At 38.5% G+C, this 16,475-nt stretch overlaps 1 protein-coding gene across 1 annotated transcript in view; it reads right to left on the bottom strand.

Annotated features, from left to right (window-relative positions):
- Nucleotides 1-16,475, bottom strand: part of snx29 (sorting nexin 29) — a 114,674-nt gene that overhangs the window by 96,438 nt on the left and 1,761 nt on the right. Inside the window, exons 3-11 of the mRNA XM_087783788.1 lie at nt 15,534-15,586; nt 15,302-15,426; nt 13,650-13,830; nt 13,106-13,176; nt 12,452-12,712; nt 10,941-11,319; nt 9,101-9,213; nt 8,454-8,550; nt 8,289-8,371 (exon numbers count right to left, since the gene is read on the bottom strand). Of these exons, the coding sequence (XP_087639914.1) occupies nt 8,289-8,371; nt 8,454-8,550; nt 9,101-9,213; nt 10,941-11,319; nt 12,452-12,712; nt 13,106-13,176; nt 13,650-13,830; nt 15,302-15,426; nt 15,534-15,586 (1,363 nt within the window). The remainder of the gene's footprint in view (nt 1-8,288; nt 8,372-8,453; nt 8,551-9,100; nt 9,214-10,940; nt 11,320-12,451; nt 12,713-13,105; nt 13,177-13,649; nt 13,831-15,301; nt 15,427-15,533; nt 15,587-16,475) is intronic.

Genomic DNA, 16,475 nt, shown 5'->3' with positions numbered 1-16,475 from the left:
GCTGCTAATGAAAGAGACATTAACTGAATGTTTAAGAACCATCTTAGTCCAATAAAAGTAGGAGGGACATTAGAATTAGGGATGCGCCTCATCAGTGAGACCAATGTTACTGTAAGACTCTTGTGGTAAAGAAAAAAAAAAGTTTATTATTGTGTTAAAAATGAATGCATTTGTTTCACCAGTGGTCCAGAAACATGTGAGCAGTTGTCGTATCCCACTCTTGACACCAATATAACAGAGATTAAAATATACCTAGGATTTATCCATGTTGGCAGGAGACAAGGTATCCAGTTCAGGACTTTTACTTATTGCAATGGAAGGTTTTACAAATATAATACTGCTAAATATTTTATTTTTTTTAATGTTATGTATTTTTTTTTTTAAATTGGTATTGGGTTGGCTGTGAAGGATTTCTGGCGAAAAAGGGTAAAGTGAGTTGAAAAATAAAGACAGTAATTGTTGTGTTATGAAATGAAATTTTAAATGAATGATTACACAATAAATTTCCCTTTTTTTTGCTCAGAAAGTTCTAACTCAAGCATCATTTTTGAAATAGGTTAAGTTTATGTTGTTTCTCCAAGTAAAATTTGAGTTGTGAATAAATAAAAACTAATAATCAATATGAGAAAAACACCTTCAAAGAGTAGCAACTACACTAAAAACCTGCTTCCCCTGACGTTCAGAAACACAATCTGGTATTTATTGACCTAAAAAGAATTCTTCACAGAAGTCCAACATTCTTTCAGAGCTTCGTCGCCATGGAGAAAATTAACAGCGTGCCTCGCCACTGATCATAAGAATTATAAAACCTCCTCAATCCAAAGTTGTTTTTACACACTTTAAATCAAATGTCGTATAAGGTTAGCTTAAAAAAAATAAAAGTTTAGTTTTTCCCTGCAACTCTAGAACCTCTAACCTTCTATGACTACAGACTGAATTCATCAGTGACGATCACGAGCCGTCAGATGTTTTCTTAAGTCTACGATATGATCATGTATAGAGGGGCTATTCTGCTATTGAATGAAGGCCATATCTTCAGAAGGATGTCCTGTCTGTGGGCTGTTCAACCTCTCTATTACTATTTCCTGTTGAATGTTAAGCAAACAGATAACAAATAAATACACAACGCTGTAAATCATTTAGAACGTATTGAAATAGCAACCACCCAGTATTTCCTACTCTTGTACTCCTTGTTGGGGACGCTGGCATTGTGAATAAATGAGTATTTTTCAGTCAATCCGTCATTGCATCATCTAAACTGGAGATCTCAGTTTAAAGAAGAAACTACAGCTTTACTGCAGTCTGACCTTCCTAACTTTCTCCAAACTTCTCCACACTTTTGATAACTCATTCATTATTTATGGGTTATTGGGAGGGTTATGCAGGAGACCTTTTCTTTTTCTGCACATCACCATTCAGGCTTTACTGTTTGACCTTCCTGACTTTGTCTCCAAATAGTGTCTTCAACTCTGACTCTTAAGAGTACGTAACACAAATCTGCTCATTGCTGGTTCGGAAGATCCATGTTCTTTATATTTGCACTTTGTCATCCCTTGCAAGTTTTTCTTTTTATTTGAACTTCGTTCATGTTTTCATGAAACCATTGTCTGCTGTGTACTGGAAACCCAAATTCTCGAAGGAGATCTCCATAAGGGATTAATAAAATCCATCCATCCATCCATCCATCCATCTACCAACCTATACTTTCATCCATCCATCTACCCACCTATCCATCTATCTATCTATCCATCTATCCATCTATCTATCCATCTATCCATCTATCCATCTATCCACCTATCCACCTATCCATCATCTATCTATCCATCTATCCATCTAACCACCTATCCACCTATCCATCATCTATCTATCCACCTATCCATCTATCCATCTATCTATCTATCCATCTATCCACCATCTATCTATCCATCTATCCATCTATCCACCTATCCATCATCTATCTATCCACCTATCCATCCATCCATCTATCCATCTATCCACCTATCCATCCATCCATCAATCCACCTATCCAACTATCCATCTACCTATCTATCCATCCATCTATTTAACTATCGATCCACCCATCTATCTATCCATCTATCCATCCACCTATCCATCCATCCATCTATCAATCCACCTATCCAACTATCCATACACCTATCTATCCATCTGTCTATCCACCTATCCATCTATCTATACATCCATCTATCTAATCATCTATCCACTTATCAATCTATCCACCCCTGGAACGTCTTCTTCAGTTCAGAGCAAACGTACAAAAGGTACAAAAATACTCCATTAAGTCCAAATCTAATACATGTCACACCTCATCACACATCCAAGATTCCATTTAGAAACAGTGGCTGGACTGACAGAGAAAGTCCACATCACTAGTCCAGTCTTCAAGGGGAGCTCAGGACGGCTGATTCTATATGCCGTTTAAAGTTCATTTTCACCAAAAACACATTTTCATTATTGAGGCTTTTTATTTGATCCTGGCTGCTTTAAAGTCTCTCATTGTTTAGCTTCATCTCTCAACCAAGACTTTCTTTTATGTTTATTTTCAGCTGCTACCATGTGGGATTTGGAAATTGAGTTATTTAGTGTCACTTTGGACTAATACGTTGTTCTTGAACAATGTAGGTGTTCGGTTTTGCTACGTTAAACTCCATCAATGTGTCAAACACAATATTATTACGTGAGCTTCCTTTTCCTGTCTGCTCGTCTCTCGCTCGCTGACGAGCCAGATGGTGTCGAGCCATGATGACTCGATGCCATGGACGCTCACGGAAACACAGGATCCTCTTCAGAGGATGTCTGAGAACAAGAAGAGACCGTGACCCTCGTCTCTCTGCTAATGTAGGTCTCCTCAAGCCCCCGCAGAGTGTGATGGAGAGCAGAAGGCAGGGAAAGGAGGTCGATCATCCTTTCTTCACGTTAGTGGGCTGGAAATAAAAGTGACCTTTCGTACGACCACACGATCACAGCGGGTGAGGATTCCCGCCCCTTCCACATTCGTTGAGGAAAACATGGGAAAATTGCAGCTTCCGCCTGCGAGTGTGACGTTGGAATAAGCAAACGTAGAACGTTTACTCCTCTGACTCATTGGTGGCATTCGCCATTTTTAGAGGACGCCGAGCAATTGCATGTGATTTCCTATCGGATGGATTCTTTTATCCTGCAGGTCCAAATATAGAGACGTTCGCGGGCAGCCTGGCAGTTTTATTGAAGTGCCCAGTGAATAACAGGCTTGGAACGCTCCCAACATGGCGGACTCGTCCTCACATGCTGTCAAAGTCTGGGTTGAGGATGTCATCAAAAATTGCTTCAACCTTAGAATATACAGTACTGTGCAGAAGTTTTGGGCAGGTGTGAAAAAATGCTGTGAACTAAGAATGTTTTTTAAAAAATGGAAGTGTTAATAGTTTATTTTCATCAGTAACCAAATGTAGTGAATGACAAGAAGATAAAAGTAAATCAAATCAATATTTGGTGTGACCACTCTTTGCCTTCAAGACAGCATCAATGTTTCTAGGTACACTTCTACAGTTTTTGAAGGAACCCGGCTGGTATTTTGTCCCAAACATCTTGGAGAACTAACCACAGATCTTCTGTAGATGTTTCTCAAATCCTTCTGTCTCTTCATGTAATCCCAGACAGACTCCATGATGTTGGAATCAGGGCTCTGTAGAGGCCATACCATCACCTTCAGGACTTCTTCTTCTTCTTTACGCTGAAGATATTTCTTAATGACATTTTGGCTGTATGCTTGGGGTTGTTGTCCTGCAGCAGAATACATTTTGGGCCAATCATACGCCTCCCTAATGGTATTGCATGATGGATAAGTGTCTGCCTGCATTGAGGAAACCATTAATCCTGACCAAATCTCCAACTCCATTTGCAGAAATGAAGCACCAAACTTGCAAGAACCTCCACCATGTTTCACTGTTGCCTGTAGACACTCATTATTGTAGCCACTCTCCAGCCCTTCGGCGAACAAACTGCCTTCTGCTACAGCCAAATATTTCACATTTCCTATGCTTTCGTGCATAGTTGAGCCGCTCGGCCTTGTTTCCATGTCGGAGGAATGTCTTTTTGGCTGCAACTCCTCCATGAAGACCACTTCTGGTCAGACTTCTCCGGACAGTAGATGGCTTTACCCGAGTCCCACTGGTTTCTCCCAGGTCTGAGGTGATGGCACGGCTGGACATCTTCCGATTTCGAAAATAAGCTTGTCTTTCATCTGAGCACTAAGTTTCCCGTTTCTAACCACCACCAAGTTTCTAGCCCTGCTTGAAAAGCAATCTTGAAACCCCAGTCTGCTTTGAAATCTTTGTCTGGGAGAAACCTTGCTGTTGCAGTATAGCTACCTTTTGTTTTGCTGTGCTCATTCTTGCCATGGTGTCTGACCTGTGACATGAAACTGTCTTAAACAACCTCAGCTTGGTAGCAGAGTTTGTTCCTCACCCACTTTTAAACTCCTCCTAGATTACTACTTTTTCACTTAATGACTGTGTTTCAAACTACTTGTGAAATTGATGATCATTAGCACTTGTTTGGTATAATTGGTTGATTATACACCACGATATAATCCTACCTTGTGCAAATGTACCTGTAGAAATTGATTCTGGTTTGAAGGCAAAGGGTAGTAACAACAAATATTAATTTGATTTCTCTTTTGTTCACTCACTTTGCATTTGGTAAATTGATAAAAAATAAACACTTATTATTTATATTTTTGAAAGCATTCTTAGTTTACAGCATTTTTTCACACCTCCCTAAAACTTTTGCACAGTACTGTACATCCCTTTTTTCAGTCAAAGCCACTAACCCTTAACTAATGGGTTTATTTAAGTGTGTCTTAACGATATCTTGGACTCTATTGTATCATCAGTATGTGCCCGTTTGTACAAAACTCTCATTGAAATTCTTTTCATTGAAATATTGACATTACAAAATGTACTGCTCACTGAAAACACTGAGGCTTTCTGCAGATTAAATCTTGTTAACCATAACCACACCCACGATACTGTGGTTGGTAAAGCATTGATGTTTGTCACGTGTGTCATCAATCACACAAGTCTCCACCTCTAAGGGACTCGTTGTATAAACAAGGCAGGGCATGATTACAGCTGGCTGGAGGAGGAGTGAAGCCATTACTACGTCATAGTGAACTCTGCTCTCGTAACCTCTCGTTCGACGAGATTTCAGACGGGGGAAAACTTTATAAACTAATCAGTTCAAAACACGGTCATGATGAGAGATTTACTACATTTTGGAGAGGAAGACTTCAATATTTGAATTATGAGTGAGTCTCAAATAAATATTTACCAAAAGGACAAAAAAGAAATGGGCATAGTATAATATTTTTACAATTTTGTATACAAAATGAATACAAATACAAATAAGCTGTCAGAAACATTTCCCTCATGCTTTCATGGGTCAGTTCCACACTACAGTCAAAGGGCCACATGTGGCCCCCAGGCTGCCTTTTGCCCTTGTCTAAGGTCATGATCTATGTCACAGCTTTTCTAAATTATAACGTTTTAGGTCATTGTTTTTAATCTTAATAGAAATGGGATCAGGTCAAAAAGGTTTTTTTTGGAAAGAAGATAACAGTGAGAGTCCAGAATATCGGCAGTGAATTGACTGTTGTTCTATTTTTTATCCCGGCTCCTCCTCTTCCTCAGCGAACCTCTGATTAGCTGCGACCAACCGGCGGCAGCAGCAGCGTAGCATCTCGTAAATGACTCACCGAGGCAGCTGCTTGACATTAAATGTACTCACTGGGATTAATATACGCGGTTGCTCAGTGGATCCGAGATTGTCAATAAAGTTTTTACAACGGACGTGAGACACCGTGACCCAACATTGTTTATTCAACCGTTTTAATACACGGTTGATGGACAATCATTATTCAATTACAGCTAACCAAGTCTATCACCGGGCAGTTTTCTGGTGCAGCCATTTATATGGATGTTTAGACTTTTTCATTGATGAAGTTTACTCATTTAAACCAAAGCTTAGTTTTATCTGCATTTATATATTCGGGCAACGTCACAGTTGGACTCAAAGACACATGTAGCGTTCAAGATAATATGGCCCGGCGAGTCATTTTATGTGGCCCGCCTATTCAGAGTTAGACGTTGGTGACCTATTAAGTGTTTAAGAGAAGATAATGGACAGAGGTGATTGATGTCAACAATACGAGTACAATTTATGTAAAAAGGAAATATTTGTTTGGTGAAGGGAACATGGAGAAAATTAAGATAAATTAAGCCTCTAAGACTGAAAAGACAAATTCAAAATCTGACTTCTACATCCTTGGGTAAATATAAAAAAAATGTGGGCCCTAAACTTGGACCACTAAACGATTGAGTTTGACACACCTTATCTAGTCCCTGAACTAGACAAGTGTTGCATTAAAACGCACCTTCTTCACTCCTGCATCGTCCTTGTGAAGTTAGAGTCTCTACGGAAGATTGACGCATCATCAGCGTTAAACATCTGGAGATGTGATTGAATCTCCTGCGAGCACTTGGCAGAGGCGAAACATCTGTGACATCTTAAATACCGCCAGTGTGGCGGGGTCAGTGATGAAATCATTAAAAGTGAATTATCTTTGCTGCTACATTAGCCAGAGGGCAACTATCCCTGGTTACTGCTCCCTCAGGGTTTCGACCGTTGTCACGGTCACGGAACCCAGAAGAAGTGTTATTACTTTTTGTGTTCCTCCCTTACGGGTGTCAGTCAACATGCTTTTCTTTTCACACTTAACATCTATTCCTCTATTTCAGTCGCATGTATCTTACATTCTCATAAAATTGTGTTTTCAAGAATTAAAAGCTGAATCCCGAGTCCATCGTGGATTAAACAAGTGTTTTGTGCGGAAAAAGCTGAACTGTGCTGACATCTTGTGGCCCCTTAACAAAACGGTGACGTCATTGTTGTGCACAATAGTCCTTATTTGATCACATAAAGTCGTAATTTTCGTAAACTAAGTTTGTTGGTTCATGAACTACTTTACTGTGCACTGCTAATAAATTCAATACAATAAAATTAAGATAGAATTCGGAGCACAAACACCACAAAGTGACTCTATAAAATAGCAACGAACTTTCAATAACACTTAACAAAAATGGGGGGAAATTAATCTTATTTAACAGTAAGTAGAAAGAGGCTTTGTATTCATAAACTCTTATCTAACGCATATAGTTCTTATTTTTTTAATCAAAAAAGAGCCATAGAAGAGGGATTCTACGCTCAAGATAAACAGCGCCCTCTAGTGGTTTTATAATAAGTGTACCATTGTCAAATTGTGGCCAATGACATCTTATAAATTCAAAGTTATAAATAAAGTAGGAACCTTCTAGAGGCATCCCAGTCCTCAATGCACTTGTGTTTTATTTTATTTGACAAACTTGAAATTATCTGTATTTAAACTAGATTGGTTGAAATAATAATAGATGGTTCCAGTATTTCAGCTTTAAAAAAGAACTCACTGAAAAATGTAAACGGAAAAAGAACAATATGTTTTCGTTCTTGAATTGATGTTTTCTGAATTTTATTCAACCAAAATTCTAAACATCATCTCATTTTGTTGGACACAGGTTCATTTTTGGTCTTCATACCTCCTCTCTGCTGCACAACATTAAATTGAGTCGATTACGAGCGTTATTATATATGATACATTTAGAAAACAATATTTTTTTACATTGAGAAATTAAATAGATCAAAACATAAACTATGCTCTCCAAAGACAAACAGGAAGCCATTGAAGTAAATATAATTCAAGGTATTATGGCACCTACTTTTTGGATGAGGCCACTAGCTAAATATCTAACTTCTTTATTTGTCGTTTCTTAGTATGTTGAGATAGAAATTTATCAGAAAAATGCTAAAATGTATTAAGAAACATCTTTATCAGCAGTAGTAACATTTATCTTCTTTGGTGTCAAGATTAGTCACACGGCAATGACACTATCAGTTGTATTGTGATAACACATCGTATTTGCAGCACAAGCATTTTCTGACTACAAGCTTACATTCAGAACAGTCCATTTTCTCCTGTGAGACCGAACTCAGGGTTAAGATTTGGAGAGGATGAACGTGTTTAAGTCCATATGCATGTTTAGCTACTTGTTTTGACACATAAACCTGCAGACAATTGGAACGCCTCCAGGCCAACCAAACACAATTCATACCACAGAACTGGTCTGTGAACTCTCTCAAGAGGTGCCAGTTTAAAAGAAAACAAATCACAGCAGGCTTGAAAAAGTAGAACTTCTTACCGACTGTCATGGACTCTGGCAGACCAGATGTTGGCAACATGCTCACGAGGGGAGCCGACGACGCCGGGGAACTGGACTCCAGACTGGAAGAGAAGAAGACAGATGGGTAGAACGGCAGAGAGGATTTTCACGACGATAGACACAGAGCCAGGTAACACTGCTCACTTGAAGTCGAGCTGCGATCTGCTGCCCTCACAGTTTCCTGCTGCTTCTGTCGACTCGTGACGAGCAGGAAATGCAGGCGAGTCGTCCACAGAGTTCACTGGAATCACATCAAGTTCAAGCTCTTCAAACCATGTGATCGCTTTGATGGTGAACATGTTACTGACCAGCTTTCATAAAGGGATCATTTGTGGACAAGAAAGACACATTCAAGAAATCAATTACAACTTAATGGTGACAAATATGAACACATTTCTCACTTCTTACATCCAGAGGGAAGAACATGTGTGTTGACACGCTAGGGGTTGGAAATTAAACTAAAAAAAAGCAACAAAACAGGAGTAAAAAGTATAAATAAGCGTAATATGCTAAAAGTCACATTTTATTGTATCTTTTATAGGGTTTATTTATTTAAAAAAAAACTCATATAAAAGCAAAAATCTTACAGTCATATTTATACTTGGATATTGAATAATAGAATTAAACACATAATAAATTGTTAGTTTCTACATGGCTTCCTAAGGGCCATATAAATGCAGGGCCTGCGCTAGACTTTAACTCTAAAAAACGATAACTAATGATCACGATAGCAACATTAAAAGAAAATCCAGTCGCAGGTTCTACACTTGAGTGTACCGTCAGTGACTCACCTGGCTGCTGGTCTGAAGCGTTGACAGGGATCAGGAAGTCAGCGCTGCTCTGGTCCGTCAGCATCTGGACTGGACTCCACGTGGAAACACTGGACAGACTTCCGATCACGACCCTGGATCAATAGATATCGTTGACATTGTGTTACTGACTGCGATTTCTCTCTCTCGTCCATTAGGCCTTTGGATCGATCGCGCTCTTCCTTCGTCTTCAACCATCCCTTCTCTAAGCACAACCTCCTCGATATGAACGCCAGGTGGCGCCACTCAGCTCAGAGAAAAGTACTTGCATGGTCAGTGACTTTCCGTTTCTTTTTTAAACAGGTCATTGACCTCCATTTAAATGTCAATCAAAAGACAATGTCGTGATTTAAACAAATCTGTTGTAGTTCATTAACTAACATCCTTATTTGTGTTGTGGTCTGCAGGGTCAAGTACAGGGTCTAAGAACAAAATGTAAAGTCGACAGTAGATCACACACTTATGGAGAGAAACACAGTTGGTTATGCAGAGTCAGAAATAGATGCTGTTGAAACTGGTTTAGTCAAAATAATCACATTCATTGAAATTAATGAAACAGTCATGTTATCTTTAATCTCCAAATATTTTTGTTTTTTAGTTGCTTTTCTGCATAATATTTCTGTGTTTATTATAATTATATTTCTTGTGCTACAGTTGTTGGTGTGAAAAAACAATGGTTAGTCACACTTTGGTAGACATTGATTGGTCTAGTGAATCGTATAATAATTGTTTTTTATTGCGTTAACTCACAAAACTTTATATAGACCTGATGTTTTATTTTATTTAGACTTAAGAACATGCATTCAGCCGTGCTGGTGGAAACACTTGTCTAGTCCACGGTTCACTTTCCTCCTTGTAATTTTGCAGTTCAGAGATCTTCAATTCTGATTTATTTATTTTTGAATTGTAATCTTTGTTCTTTCTAAGTACAGTTAGTACACAGAGAATTATTTCATTTTTGTTAATAAAGTTGAATATGATGCGACCAATTTTAAAATTTGATTTAACTTTACAAAAAGAATCAGACAGACCAGCATTTTTGTGTAATTTGTTTCATTAAATTGAAACTATATAGCTTAAATAATGATTAAAGATGCAAGTATCATTAGTTGAGAAATCAAAGAAAGCGGCTCAAACTGAGCTCTGATGGCGTGGAACCTTAATGTCTCTTTTTACATGATATCGGTTGAAGACTATTCTAGTCTAAAATACAGCAGAATGTAAATGACAAGAACTGCATTTGTAATAAATTATATTATGAAAACGCTTTGATTTCATATATTAAACTTTTGCTCCGACCACAATCAGATTAAACGAAATAACAGAAATAGAGGAATTTTCTCAGGTATATTTAGGGGGGATTCATTCAATAATTTGTTTAGAGATCATGATGAAGTCATTACGGCAGTACTAATGGTTCAAATAATTCTGGTAGTTTTTCCAACATTTCATGAGGAGAGCACAGAATAAGTGGGAACTTCAAATGAACAAAAATGAATCCATCAATAATATCAGGAGGAATGTCAAACTCTCTGTGAAATAAAATAATAAACCTTGCCGATGTGAAAGTTTAACAAGATATCTCGCAGAAAATCCTCTAAAAAAGGAGGGAGACTAATGTGTCACTGAAAAAAGTAGAACTGAAAAAGTCCAATAAAACAAGACGACCCACAAAACCAAAGAAAATATGGAAAAAAGGGTAGAAGTATTAAGGACCTTCTTCACTCTCCTCCTTCAAATCTCTCTGTATGATGCATGCTGGATGTGTGTGATTGATGAACTTGAGGTGTGACGATAAGTGTGTTATTATTCATCCACTCACTGCTCTGAGCCGGTCCTCTCCTCCTGGTTACGACTCGTCTGCTTCTCCTCGTCCTCCTCCTCGTTATCTAGACTCCTGCTGTCGGGCGGAGGGGGTACAGGCAGGGGGGAGGTGCGCGACGGGTGGGGGGACCCGACCCAGCCGACCCCGTCCAGCCCGTTCTGAGCGGGCGGGTCGGCGAAGGTGGGCTCCAGGGGGTCGATGCCCTCTTCCACGCTGCTCTGAGCCGGAGCCGTGTGACTCTTCCTCATCACGGTCATCTTCTGGTACTCCTCCTCGCCCTCCTCCTCGTCCTCCGCCCCTCCGTCCAAATCATCGTCGAAGGAGATGATGTTGGTGATCTTCTTTTTCCTCCGTCGCTCTTTCCTCAGGCCCGAGTCTGGGAAATACAGAGTTTAAAAAGTAATTTAGTGCTCTTTATTTAATCATGTTAATCTCATATTCAACATCTAAATGTATTGTTTCTGTTTGCAAGCTGTCTTTGTGTGTTATCTTTTGTGTGTGTTGGTTGCTTGAGTTGTTGCAAACATTGTTCAGTCACACCCTGAAGTGGACATTGGTCTGATGAAATTTGATTTAAATTAGTTAAATTAAAAGATAATAACATGAATACTACGCATTCCAATTACTCTGGAATTTGGCAGATCATTTCCCTTAACTTGCTTTTAATTGCATAAGAAAAAAAAAAGTTTAATTGACAATTTACAATGTTAGTCGAGCTGAGAAATATAGTGTCTCATGATCATAGATTACAATGAAACGACTCGGTCAGGAGCGACCACGGAACATTCTGCTGCAGCACAAGAGATCTGACCACGGACCACAAACAGATAAAGCATGTGGATGCCGGAAATGTTTTCGGAGATTTTAGTAACATTTTCAAAATAATTTTCAGGTGGATGAAGATAAAACACAATACATTGTTTCAAATTGGTTTGGATAATAATAATAATCATCATCATTAGAATACATTTATAATGATGTATTTTTGTGATTAACATTAGAGACGGGAAAGTAAAAACATTATTATCGCGTTAATGCATTAAAATATTAACACAGAAAATTATATCCATCGCACATTAAACACATTTTCCTTTATTTATTGGCAGATGCCTTTTATCTTAGATAAAGAAATGAGTTTTAATGCCCCGGCAGTGAAATAAGCTTTATTTTATTTACTTTTTTACTTTTTTGATACGTAACTGACAAGTGCTGATTTTAAAAGTGTTTACACAACATGTAATAAAACTTGAGCTCATATCGCAGAAGAACAATGAAATAAAAGTCCACTTTTATTACTTTTTAATTCATTATTAGATTTTGCGATTAATCGTGATTAATCGGCGAAATCATGCGATTAATCGCAAAACAAATTTTAACTGTCGTCAAGCCCTTAAATTAAATATGAATTTAGAAAAAATGTCAAGACACTTATTAGATGTTATTTCGATAATTATTGGCCAAAAGTTGTTATACAATTTGTTGTCGACGAAAACAAAAGTGTTTGATACCGGCAGAGGAGCTCCGCGGCAGGACAGGAAGTGGGTCGGAGGCTCCTTCCTGTCTCGGGTTGAAGCCCGGAACCACAGCGGTGGCAGTGCTGATCTCGCGGAGGAGGCTGCTGACCCCCTGAGTGGACTCCTTCCACAGCGAGCCGATGCCCTGCGTGGACTCCTTCAGGAGGTGAGACATGGACGAGCCGGTGGTCCGGGTCACGCCCCCGTTCAGGTCGCTGTTGTCGATGTTGATGGCGAAAAGGATGGAGTTCAAACCTGCGGAGGAGAAAAAAGTTGCTACTCGAACTTGAACTCTATTTGAAGCCTTGGAGCTTCTGCTGCGTCAGCATTTAGTACATTTTTATGCGTAAACGAAAAGAGATGAAAGCAAGAAGAAAACTTGATCAGAAAAATAAAATATTTATAGTTGTTAAATCATCTAAAGTAAAAATGAGGCGGAATATCTTTAATGTGCCGCTTCCTCAGCAGGTTTTATATAGAGAAAGTTTTCTGAAGGGAAATCACAAATAATGGTTCCTCGGTGACAATAAATTCCATAGTAAGTAGAAGATGATGATGTCGCAAAAATGTCAAGTGTAGTTACACAGACACAGATCTTTTTACCGCCAACAATGTTGTAAAGATTTAAAGAATCATGATGGGACTGACCTGCAGCCATCGTGGGCAACATGCTGGCTCGCTCCTCGTCCAGAATAAAAGCCCAGTCTTCATAGTAGGTGCTGCCACAGATGGAAACGGATGGTATCATGTCAACCAAAAATAAAACACAAACGAAATGAAATGAATACATAATTAAAATAAGAATTACGTCTTGTTTTTTTGTTTATTTATTATATAAAAAAATAATTAATTAAAAAAGTTTTAGTCAAAAAATAATGACAATTTTCAGCGAAAATAACGTCAGAAAAATACAAACACTCACAAGAAACCTCAGAAAAATCTTAAGAAACAAAAATAAACAACCAATAAACGGAACACATGGCAAGATCAAAGCTAATTGGCTTGTCAAATTAAACATAAGCCCACAATATGAATTATTATTAATTATATATAAGATCATAAAAGAGAAAAAAATGAAAATAAGGTGAGTTATGAATATTAACAAATATTAAAAAAAAGAAAGTGTGTGGATTGATCTCAACAAACACTATAAGAACATTTTGAACACACACACACACAGCTTCACACTTACCTGAGTCGCGTCGGATCGGACAGCAGCGTGTGCAGGTAGCGTTCCAGCGAGTGTTCGTTGAGAGCGCAGCGGAGCCAGGCTCGACCCCGGCCCAGCTCCGACGTGATCTGTCTCAGCGAGTAGAAGCGCTGCAGCTCGTGCCGGTTCAGATGCTCCTTCACGTAGAACCAGAAGGTCAACTCTGGTGAAGGGGGTACAGTCACTTTAGCTGGGCAAGATTGAAACGATTGTTTCTGGCGACCCCGTGTGTCGAACAAGTGTAACTGTAATGTCTTATAATCTCTGATGCGCCATGTACAGTTGTTTACACAAATAACTTGTTGTGTCAGTTTCTCGTTTAATATTCCTGGTGAGATGAAAAAGTGACAAACATTGTCAAGTCATTAATTAATTGTTGAGAGTGGTTGTTCAAAATTAAACCATCACGACACAAAATATTAAAAACAAAACAATAATGATGTCAAAATGTTGCACAAGGCTTTTGTAAAAGTGCTCTTCGATATTAACTTTTCTTCCCTGAAGTTTGAGCCGCGACCGGACAGAAGACAGACGAGGATTTAAACTTTTTCCGTCTCTGAGGTTTGAAAGTTAATGGGATCCTGGAGTCATGCTCCTCTTTTCCATACGATTAGCATAAAAGCTGAGAACAATCGCTGGGAAACGATGACTTCTGCTTCAGTCTCCGTCAGAGGTCTCGCCGTCATTAGTGCAGATTCAGCTGCGATTCCCTTCTTCTAATTGACGGGGAAATCAAGAACGCTTCAGATATGCTAATGGTCGCGAGCGTGACCCGAGTCCTCAGCTGGAATTATTGTCCTTCGAAATGACAAATGATATCAAGTGGAAAACTATTTCTAAACTCATTCTGGCGGTCACCACGGACACTCGCGGTCCAGACGCTCATTACGAGAGAATTAAAGTTGCTCCAAACAAAAAAAAGAGGAAAAACGTGTAGTAGGTGAAGATCCATTAAGAGTACAATCAATTCATAGTTAAAACTATCATAAATATATTTATATACATTTTGTACAGACAAAATTACAACATATGGGTATGTACCAATAATATATACATACATCAAGAACACTTCAGACCATAGAAAAACCTAGTATGCATATATATATATATATATATATATATATACTATATATATATATATATATATATAAGATACAGTTAAATATTGTGAAAAATCTGTTGAAATATTCAAAGCACTCAAACGATGTTAAAAAATAAATACATGCATACATGCATATTATTACTAGATGGCAGCAGTCATTACGTCCTTCAAGCTAAAGAAATTATGAAAATCTGCTAAGACTGAGGACGAGAGGATACATTGGATTGCAGCAGGTTTTAAAGGTGATGTTTTGATATATTTTGGTTTCAAAACAAATGAAAGCAGTAACGACTTTGTCATCCTTAGTTCATTTGTATTTATTTTTATGAAAAATTGCTGTATTGCTGTGGCTAATTGGAAAAAAAAACAATTTCCAGAAGGAGACCTCCTGAGGGATCAATAAAGTTCGACCTAACCTAACCTAAGAGTCATGTGTTCTGTAAATTCTGCAACACCAGAGTCAAGTACTCGGACAATACTACAAATATTATCCTTGTTATCGTAACGCCAGACTCCGTACTCATGCCAGTACCTGCTTCAGTCTTGCTGCTGAAACCTGCCGCTTGCTTGATGGCAGCTGCAGTGAGGGCCAGACCTCGACTCTTCCTCAGACCGTGCTGGAGGACGGACTCGAACTGGGCGCAGAGGCAGATGACCCTGTGGACACATGCGGAGCTCGTGACAAGATGGCGACGTCAGACATCGAAACACAGCATGACGGAGCTAAACATGCAAGGCAGAGTCAACCCAACATGACAAGCTACCTGCTGTCCGAGTCTGTCGCTATTTCCTTTCGTCCTCCGAAGCGTATTTGGCACTGGAGAGAAAGAGAAGGAGGATCATCGTTATGAAGGACATCTGTGGTCAGCGAGACTGTTAACATATGCAAACATGATGTGTGCTTGAGAAGCGGTGGACGAAAAATGTGCAGCTGTTTTTAGATCGGAGGTCAAAGGGATTGTTGTAGGACGTTGACTAAGGATTAACTACATTTCTCAGACACTTTCACTTTCCAGCGCCAGACTTCCTTTTTTTCCCCTTGTTTCACAACTAGAATGCAGCAGAACTTTACTCTAAATCCAACGGATTTTCAGACTTTCTCAGTTCAGATTTTTACTCGCATGAGTTACAGCACATTATATTATGGTTTTGTCATTAAACAGGTGTCAAATTCATTTTACAGCTCTTCAATGTGACAATAAGAGTTGATGATCATATAATTCATGTTTCAATGTCAGTGTAAATCAATCTAAACTTTTAACAAGAGATTATTTCCTTAAGTCTGTAAATAAAACTTAGTTACTCCTAGCATGTCATTCATTTTGAACCAACTAAATAAATTATATACTACAATATGATTTTTCTCTTCTCACTTCATACTTTTGCATAACACACCTTCCATGTTGTTCTTGTTACAAAGACACTGTTTTTTTTTAGGTTACACCAAAGGCAGAAGATGACATCAATCAAACCCTTGCAGGAGCCAAGGTTTAATATCATTTATTTGCTCTTTTTGGTATTTGGAGAGGCTAATATGGTTCGTGAATGTCAACCTAACCCCCTGAAAACTGACAATACTCAACTTTTTATTTTATTTTAATTAAAAAATAAACTAGGATCAAACTTACACTAGTCAAAATATGTTTATCTTATGTCCTACACAATGATTGTATCTCAGAAATGTGTCTAGGTTTCTGTGAATTTCC

This window comes from Callionymus lyra, chromosome 2, assembly GCF_982586985.1.
Source record: "Callionymus lyra chromosome 2, fCalLyr1.hap1.1, whole genome shotgun sequence".
Lineage (NCBI taxonomy): Eukaryota > Metazoa > Chordata > Actinopteri > Syngnathiformes > Callionymidae > Callionymus > Callionymus lyra.
Note: the sequence above shows the minus strand (reverse complement) of the source record. Positions and strands in the feature narration are given on the sequence as shown.